General features: G+C 49.2%; 1 protein-coding gene across 1 annotated transcript in view; it reads right to left on the reverse strand.

Annotated features, from left to right (window-relative positions):
- Window positions 1–3,528: 3,528 nt before the first annotated feature.
- Window positions 3,529–9,268, reverse strand: part of Lhfpl4 (LHFPL tetraspan subfamily member 4) — a 33,527-nt gene continuing 27,787 nt past the window's right edge. The window contains exon 4 of the mRNA XM_008854831.1: window positions 3,529–7,160. Within this exon, the coding sequence (XP_008853053.1) occupies window positions 7,060–7,160 (101 nt within the window). The 3' untranslated portion in view covers window positions 3,529–7,059. The remainder of the gene's footprint in view (window positions 7,161–9,268) is intronic.

Below are 9,268 nucleotides of genomic sequence, written 5' to 3' on the forward strand. Positions count from 1 at the left end.
TGTAGGTGTATACCTTTTTTTTTTTTTTCGGTCTTTTTGAAACAGGGTTTCCCTGTAGCCCAGCTGTCCTGGAACTCACTGTGTAGACCAGGCTGGCCTTGAACTCACAAACTCACAGAGATCCACATGCCTCTGCCTCCTGAGTGCTAGGATTAAAGGCATGAGCCACCACACCTGGCTGTAGGTGTGTACCTTTATGCCCTGCCCTTGCAGGCCATTTACATAGTTGCTTGTTTTCTCCCATCTGGTTGTGTGGAAGGTCTTGGCAAACTGCTTTGTGGGATCTTGCCTGCCCCCCAACCTTGTGTCTCCTCACAATTTGGGTGGACAGTGTACCTAGGGTGCCTCTCAAAGTCTTCCTGGGAAAATTCAGGTCAACCCCTGTCCTTCCAGCTCTTTTACAGAAATTTGAGTCCCTTAGCTCCTCCTTTTCCCCCACCTCTGTCCCCATTCCAGGCCTCCTTTTTCAATATCCACCCTGGATCTCAAGGCAGAGCTCTGAAACACTTGGCTTCCTTCATCTCTCCATCACCCTTCTCTGCCTCCCCTCCTGTCTCTTGGTACTGCCACAGACTCAAGACCGCCTACCAGTCCTCTTCATACTTAGCCACTTTAGCATCAGTTCTAAAGATCCCCCCTCTTCTTGACCTCTTGGTTCATTGAGAGAACAGATGACATCAGGTCAGAGTTGTGGCCCTAACCCCAAAGTGACACCTTTCCATCTCCCCTTTGCACCGTGGGCTGTTTCTACCACCTATACCTGGTTTCTTTTGTGATTATCTCTTCCATATCCTCCTCTTGGCTACAGCTGTGACCTTTTGGAACACCAGGCTATTTAGAGAGAATCCACTGCCTCCTCTGGTCACACACTGGCTCTTATCATCTGCTGGGTCATGGGTCTCTTTAGTAGTTCCTGAAGGGATTCTAGCTCACCTCTCTTCCTTATCTGCAAGGTGATGTGTAATCTCAACTCAGTCACCCACTGTTCTTTCTCTAAGAAGACCTCACTTTGGCCATTCCCACATGTTCTTACCAACTTCACCGAGAGCCTCCTCATTCCCAAGCCCAGTGGGCACGTTTTTCAGCTCTCTGCTCCTTCTGACCTTCCCTTGAACTTGGAAGTCCTTAGATTCCATGGCACCACTCTTGTAGCTCTCTCGCCAGCCCCGGACTTCTCCCCTCTCCCTTCCTCTGATGGGTAGCAGGTGTCTTCCAGCCTCCCACTGCACCTGTTCCCTTCACAACTGCTCAGTCATGCGGGGTAGCTTATCTACCCTTTTGATTGCAAACATCAGGGTCAGTCACTAGGTGTCTTTAATGAGTCCTCTCTCTAAGATCGACTGCCACTGTCTTGCTTCAGGCCAGGCTAATTCCCTTTCATTGAAACTGTCTGTTTTTTGTTTTGTTTTGTTTTTTTGAGACAGGGTCCCCTCACAGCCCCAGATGGCCTGGAATTCACTATGTAGACCAGGCTGGCCTTGAACCCACAGAGATCCACTTGCTTCTGCCTCCCAAGTGCTGGGATTACAGGCATGCGCCACCATGCTTGGCGAAACTGTCTTTTTTGAAAATATTTTTTACATTTATTTATTGAGAGCAGGGAGCATGCCACAGTGTGTGGAGGTCAGATGACAACGTGCAAGAGTTGGCTCTCTCCTTCCATCATGTGAGTCCCAGAGATTGAACTGAGATCAGTAAGTTTGGTAGAAGGCGCCTTTACCCACTGAGCCATCTCATTAGCCCCAAATTATCTCCTTTTGATACACTTCCTAGCACCACAACCCAAGTAATTTCTTTTATATTTCTTTCTTTCTTTCTTCCTTCCTTCCTTTCTTTTTATTTGGTCTTTTTTTGAGACAGGGTCTCCCTGTAGCCCCAGCTGGCCTGGAACTCGCTATGTAGACCAGGCTGGCCTCAAACTCACAGAGATCTGCCTGCCTCAGCCTTCCAAGTGCTGGGATTAAAGCCATGTGCCATCACACCTGGCTAACCAAAGAAATTTCTAAAATGTGAAACCAGTTGTGTTTTTCCTATTTAAAATCCTTCTATGAATCAGACATAGTGGCACCCACCTGTAATCCCAGCAGTTGGGAGGCTGAAGCAGGAGAGTTGTTTTCAGTTCTGTTTAGCCTAGGCTACATAGTGAATTCAAGGCTAGCCTGGGCTATACAGTGGGATCCTAGTTCCCACTGCCCTTAAGTCTAAGCTTTCTCAGACCCTTGTTGACCCCTCCCTACTTCCCACTTTGCACTTCAACATTCCTATGTTGCTTGGAGTCATCCATGAATATGGTCCTGTTCCTTCATGTCTCAGCTACCTTTTCCCATCATGGCCCTTTCTGACACTTGCCTGCCCAACTTCTCTTCCCACTACAGTAAAACTTTGTCCTAGTCTACCCACCACACCAGACACCACATAAAAAGTCTCTTCCCCAGAGCACCTCCAGATAACTTGCATTTAGCAAATGCTACCTTATTTTGTCATGTTCATCTCCAGACACACCCTTAGAAAATTCTTGTGTGCATACTGCAGTGTGCCTTGCATTGTGCTTAACAATTTCCACACACTCCCTAATTACCTTACACACTGTGGTGTGGCCACAATGACTCCCATATTTTCAGTGTGGATTTTTTTTCCTCTCTTTTAAAAAATTATTTGTATTTTATGTGTATGTATTTTGCCTGCCATATATGTAAGTGCACCACATGCATACAATGCTCAAGAAAGGCAGAAGAGGGCATCAGATCCCCTAGAACTGGAGTTATCCTAAGTTGTTAGCTGACATGTGGGTGCTGGGAACTGAACCCAAATTCTCTGCTCTTAATTGCTATGCCATTTCTCCACCCCACCCCACCCCACCGCGGATTTAGAGATAGGTGATCTGCTTTCTCCAAGCTCCCAGAGGCAGAAAAGAGTGGTTACCACATCCAAGCATCCTAAGTGTGGAATCAAGGCTGTGCTGTCAGGAGTGTGCACAGACTGCCGCTGCCTACACTCTCTCCTTTTCGTTTTTACAGAACCCAGTTTCATTGCAGTTGGCAATATGCCTGGTTAATATTTTCAGCCTCCTTTCATACATGTGCAGTATGACTCGATTTTATGGTGTTTCTAGAAGTCCTCAAATGACAGGTAGACAAGATGACTGGAGCACAGCAGCCAGCTCAGGCCATGAGATAGTCTTGAAGTAGCAGTGTGGAAAGGACAGAACTGGGCTTAGGGCAACACTGTGGGCCACAGTCATGTTCTGGCAACACCCACCTTTCCCCCCTTTTTTGAGACCAGCTCTCTCTATGAAGCCTAGGATGGCCTTGAACTTGAAATCCTCCTGCTTCCATCCCCTGAGTGCTGAGATTGTATGTGCATCACCAGGCCCAACTTTTTTTTTTTAACGCTGTGGTAACAAAAACTATCTCATTAAGTCATGGTACTAGGGCCCCGCTAATTACACCTGATACAAAGGGTTGGACTGTATTTCACCTACAAGGCACTCGGGGTGCTGGGGACAACTCAGTAGCAGCAGCCAGCATGGGTGATATAAATTGTTTATTTGAACTCATTCCACCTGCACTGAAGCTCAAATCCAGCAGCAGCAGCAGAAGGGATCAGGACCAAAAGAAATGTTACCAAATTGGACAATGAACAGCAAGGACACATTCAGACAGAACTTACTAATAGGGTGTAGACAACACCAAGCTATCCTAACCACACAACACAGACCCATGGAGGTCTGCTGGTCAGAGCCCTGGAGAAAGCCCCCTAGCTCCCGTTCACTTCTCAGGAAATGCCAATCCTACCCAAAAGCTAGCCCTGAGCCAGGCAGGAACCCATAGAAGTCTCTTGTGCTGGGAAGATTCCAGCCTCTCCCCAAAGAGGATTTTGCAAAGTTCACGTGAGAAGTGCAACATACCCACCCCCACCCCATGTCTAAGCGGAAATCTCAAAAGACCCGGGACTCCTTCTCCACAGCCTCTCTGCAAGAGTTCATCTTGGCTCTTGCAGGCCCATGAAGGATGCCGATCCTCCCACGTCCTCACACTCTTAGGAAGCCTTTCCTCATAGCTCTGGTCCTCTGACGGGATATTTCTGGTTCCTAAGGCCCCCAAGGACTTGCCTAACCAGCTCCTTGGACTAGAGATTGGACCACCTTGAGGTTATGACTACTTTCTCTACTCCTGAAAGACTCCCTCGCCAGGGGTAGATAAAGTGAGTAGAGCTAGATCCACCCCACCCCCATCCAGTACCAACTAACAGATGACTTTCAGAGATCTAAAGCCAGGAGGCTCTTGGTTGGTCAGAAACACAGATGTTGACCTCCTTTGCCTGTCTCTTCCCAAAGGTTGATGCCAGCTCGCCTTCCCTAACCACACCATGCCAGCTGCCAGGAGAGCTGTCAGAGCCCCTCCTAAGCCCTTGGCTGAAGCATCCATTCTTCCAGTCCCTAACTGGGCTAAATCTTCAAGACTATGGTTTGATTCCCACCGTTACCTCTGTTCCTTCATTATGCTTCCCTGGGCTCTCCCAGACTTCAGCCCACTCAACCCTAAACTCCCCAATCCACTTCCAGACTACCTCTTGCAGTGCTGGGCAGCACCTGGCTGGCTGGAGGGTGGATAGGACTGTCAGTCTATCCCAATAGGGACTGGCCTCCTTCATCCCCATTGCCTGGGTCATCCCACTGCTAACACTGTCTTGCCTGTTCATCTTTGGGGTGGCTCCCCCATACATATTCCTCCACACAGGGATGGAGCTGCTTGAGTCCCAGGTCTCTAGCCACTTGACCTCCAGTGGGTTAATTCTAGCCTCTCCATCAGAGCACACGGGGCTGGTGGCAGCAGGTGTCCTTAGGGGAGCCAGCTCTCCCAGCACCACATGGCAAGTGCCCTCCTCATTCCCCAGCATCTCCTTCACCCTCACCCGGCCCACTCTATCCCTTATATTTCATTCTTGCAAATTACTTTTCCAGTTCTCCTTCCTTTTCCTCTCCATTCATTCTCCCTGTCCCTATTCCATGGCAGCCCCACTTGGATTCTCCTCTTTATCACTGCATGTGTCTCTGTAGATATTTCCTCAGTGCTGTCTCTGCATCTCTCTCTCTCTATTCCTGTCTCCCTTTTGCTTCTCTGGCTCTGTACCTGCCTCCCACCCATGTCTGGTTCCCCATCAGTCACCTGTTCCCAGCCGCTCCCATCACTACCTGTCCCCTCTCTCTGGTTTGACTCTGAGGACTGACCTCTGCCCCGTTCTCCTTCAAACAAGGCTCCCCCACCCTACCTGTCTATCCCCACCTCTGCAGAAGGATCCAGTGCTGTGGAAGGATCCAAGCACTGTGGCTGCAAGAAGGGGCTAGTTGGGGACAGGTGGAGAAAAGCACAGGGCAGTGGCCAAAGCTTTGGGGAGAAGGTATCCGCCCTGAAGGAATGAGTAGAAGAAGTGGAGTCCGGATTTGGTAAGTTCCTAGTATCTGATTCCTAGCAGGACCCAGCATCTGATTCTAGTTCTGATGGGGTCATGGTCTTCCCCAGGAATCCTAACTCTCAACTCCAAGTCCTATGGAAATGAACACAAGGATGGCACGCTGCTCTCACAGCTCTGGTTGAGGCCCATAAAACTAACACTCCCCATGGAGCCTGTAGGGGGCATCACACTTCTCAACTCACAGACCAGGCAATGGGCCACACCCTAGGAGACAGTAAGCTAGATGAAGCTAGTCTGCCATCCTTCTACTGGGGTCTCAGAGCTTGTCTTTGCCCTAGGGTGAGGGACCCCAGGGATGATGGCTCTGCCACCAGATCTACAAGGTAACCAGGGATGCTCAGAAAACACCTGGAGTCTCCCTCATTTGCTCTCTACCAAGGGGGAAGGAGAATCCCCTACAGTGGCAGAAGAGGAAAAGACTTCTCATTTGCCCCCTCCCCAACATATACTCACACTCACACAGACACACAGACACATACACTCACTCATGCCTCAGCTCTAAGCACTCCCCATGAGGCTGCAGACCCTGGGCATATCACAAGGCGAGAGGTGGGCAAGGATGAGAAAGAGGCAGGGACAGGGTAACAAGGCCTGGGGGTAGGGACAAGGGTACCCTGTTCAGAGGTGACCTGCAAGTTCAAGTTATGCAGAAAAAGTATCAAAGACGCAAGACAGTCTCTGCCCTTGACAGATGCCCAGGGTGTAGGAAGCATGAGGAGGAAAGAGGCACTCCCTAACTCCTCACCTCTGTGCCCCCTCTCCACAGCCACCAACCTTGACAATGGGACCAAGAAGTCTGTGCTGTACAAAACAGGCCAGGGCCAAGGGTATAGTCCCTGGTGAGATAGCCCAGTAGAGAAGAGGCCAGGCTGGCCCAGGCTGGGCAGCTGGCAAACTCCAGCTGCTGCAGTTAGCATCCTCCTCCCAGAGCCTGTGTCTCTCCTCAGCTGATCAGGGACCACCAGCAGTTGACAGGAAGGCGCTATGCTTTCTCCCTCAGCACGGCTCAGATTCCTTTGGGAGAGCTGTGAGCATACTCGAAGGACAGAGTCAGAGGAGGCCCTGGGAGGGCTGGTGGCACCTGGAGTTCTGTGGCAGATGTGGTGGGACCATCATCAGCAAATAAAAATTAAGTAGGAAAGAGTCTGGCCCACCTGGGGCAGTGTCTTGAGTAAGTTTCTATAGGAGACAGGGACCCAGGAAGCAAGGACGCAGCAGGCAGCAGCCTTCAGACTGAAGGGGTTTGAAGGGCTGGTACCACAGAGCCTCCTTCCCCTGGGGACCCTCAGGGACCTCCCAATAGTCTACAGAGGAGAGAAGGAGACCAAGGGACCAGTCGGAGGGGGACCCAGTTTCCCTTAGGTCAAATGAAGGCAGGGCTTGAATCAGTTTCTCCCAGAGTTTGAAGGGCTTTTGCCCTCTGCCTGGCTGCAGCCTAGCCCCATCCTCTCGGCAAAGCCTGGAGGTCCATGTGCAGTCAGTCTGAGATTGTATTCTTCCCTGGAGTCTGAACACAGGAAATATGAGGGCAGCAGACAGGATATGCTGAGGTCAGCCCAACTTCCTAGGCTGTGATCCTCACTTTCAGGGTCCCTGTGTGTGAGCAACGGGGCAGGGCAGGACTCCCCATCCAGAGACATCACCTCCAGGCCGCAACACAGAGCTTACTGTAGTGCCCACAAAATCTGAGAGGAAAGAAAGAGAATTAGAGAATGTCAGAAACTGCCAGGGCTCAGGAGCTCCCCTGAGCCATTCCCCAGGACAGAAGTGGGCAGGGAAAGACTATAGCCAAGTTGTTGACTGACTAGTAGGCCTCAAGCATCCTGTTCAACCTGTGAACCTCAGTTTCCTCATCTGTAAAACAAGACAATTCCCCGACTTCACAGCATCATTCTGAAGGGTCTAAAGAGATGCCAACCAAAGACTTGGCACACAGTAAATGCTGGAAATGGTAGTGGTTTGGTTTAGTTTTTACTTAGGCTCAGAACTGAACTGTCTGGTTTGATTTTAGCCCTCACTGATGGATGGAGAAGGAAACAGATTGGGTTTGCTCATATCACTTATGTATGGTTTACTAAGGGGGGTTGTTTGTTTGTTTTAAAGACAGGATTCATGTACCACAGGCTAGCTTTGAACTTGCTATGTAGCAAAGGCTAGCCTTGAACCTGATTCACCTGCCTCTACCTCCTGAGTACTAGGATTATAGGCGTGCACCACCCTAATGGGCCTCCTATATTCCTTCCAACACCGAGAAAGCTGGGCAAGGTGGCTCGTGCCTGTTATCTCAGCATTTAGAAGGCAGAAGGATTGCCACAAGTTTGAGGACAGCCTGGGCTGCAGATTTGAGTTCTAGGTCAGCCTGGGCCACATAGCAAACTCCTGTCTTTTAAAAATATGAGCATTGAACTGTTAAAAAGCTTTCTGGAGGCAGGAGAGGGACACTGGGTAGACCTAGTCACCCCAGGTCACATTATACCTAGGCAGCTTCAGAAGGCATAGGCAGCTCTGTTTTGTATTTCTGGAAGCTGCCACCAGACGGCAGGACCTGACCTTATAACCAAGCCCAAGGAAACCACCAGGTCAGAGGGTCTCTATCAAAAGCCTTTAAGAGATAGATGAGCAGACCTGTGTCCCAGCTCTACAAAGAAAGGTGGAAGGGAAAGCTCTAGCTTCACAGGACTGAGATGGGCAGTATGACACTAGGGAGGAACCTTGGCTCTGGACTGGGACCTATGTTCAAGTCCTGACTGCACCATTTAGGTGACTTTGGGCAAGTTTCCCAGCCTCTCTGTCCCTGGACTTTGGTTTTCGTTTATAAAACAGTGGTCCTGATGGCTGCCAGCAGAGGCCTATGAGAACCAGAAGTTTTGAGCATCCCCCCACATGCCCCTGCTGGCTACTTTGAAGACGCAATCTTCTTCACGTGACAGCCCTGGGAGACAAATCTGTTTTCATTGCCCTTGTTTTTATGAAGTGCAGGAAACCGAAATTCAATGTGATATAACTTCTAGGCTCAATCTGCTTCCAATATAATCTGCCCTCACAATCCAAGACTTCAATCACAATACTGATTACCTTCTGCTGGATAATTGAATTCATGACTCATTTAATCATCCCAGCTGGCATTCCCATTATATAGATGAGGCGAGACCCCAAGAGATGACTATAATGTAAAGGCTAAACATAGATTGTGCTGTGAAAAGGACTTCCCCCTGCCTAGCTCAAAGTAAAGGTTGTGTAACTGAGCACAGGTGTTCACCACAGTTCCACTCTCAGCCCTGGGGCAGGGACAGGGCTTCTTGACCTGAGCTTTATGGAGAGTCATCTGGCACTTTTGTTACAATATTAAGCCAGCATTTTACTTCTGGAGACTCCAAGAGAAAACTTGCACATGTGTGTGAGAAGGAAGAACAAAGACACTCACTGTAGTGTTGTCAGAAAATTTGGACCCTCCAAATAGGAAGAACAAAATAAGCCAGAGTTCAATCCGTGGCATGATGTGTGTAGACACAAAGGAGGTAAAAGCAGTTACCTCTGATATTCTGGCTTTATGTGTAAAGTGTTTCTTGTTGTTTTAGAGAGGATCTTGATATGTGGCCCAGGGTGGCTTTGAACTCACAATCCTCCTGTCTCAGCCTCCAGAGAGCTTAGATTAATGCAGGCACGTATGACCAATCCCGTGTATTGTTTCTTTTCTTTTTTTAATTTTAATATTTTTATTATCTCTCTCTTATACACACACAGAGAAAGAGAGGGAGAGAGAGAGAGAGAGAGAGAGAGAGAGAGAGAGAGA

Source organism: Nannospalax galili, unplaced genomic scaffold (genome assembly GCF_000622305.1).
Source record: "Nannospalax galili isolate Female #2095 unplaced genomic scaffold, S.galili_v1.0 scaffold406, whole genome shotgun sequence".
Classification (NCBI taxonomy): domain Eukaryota; kingdom Metazoa; phylum Chordata; class Mammalia; order Rodentia; family Spalacidae; genus Nannospalax; species Nannospalax galili.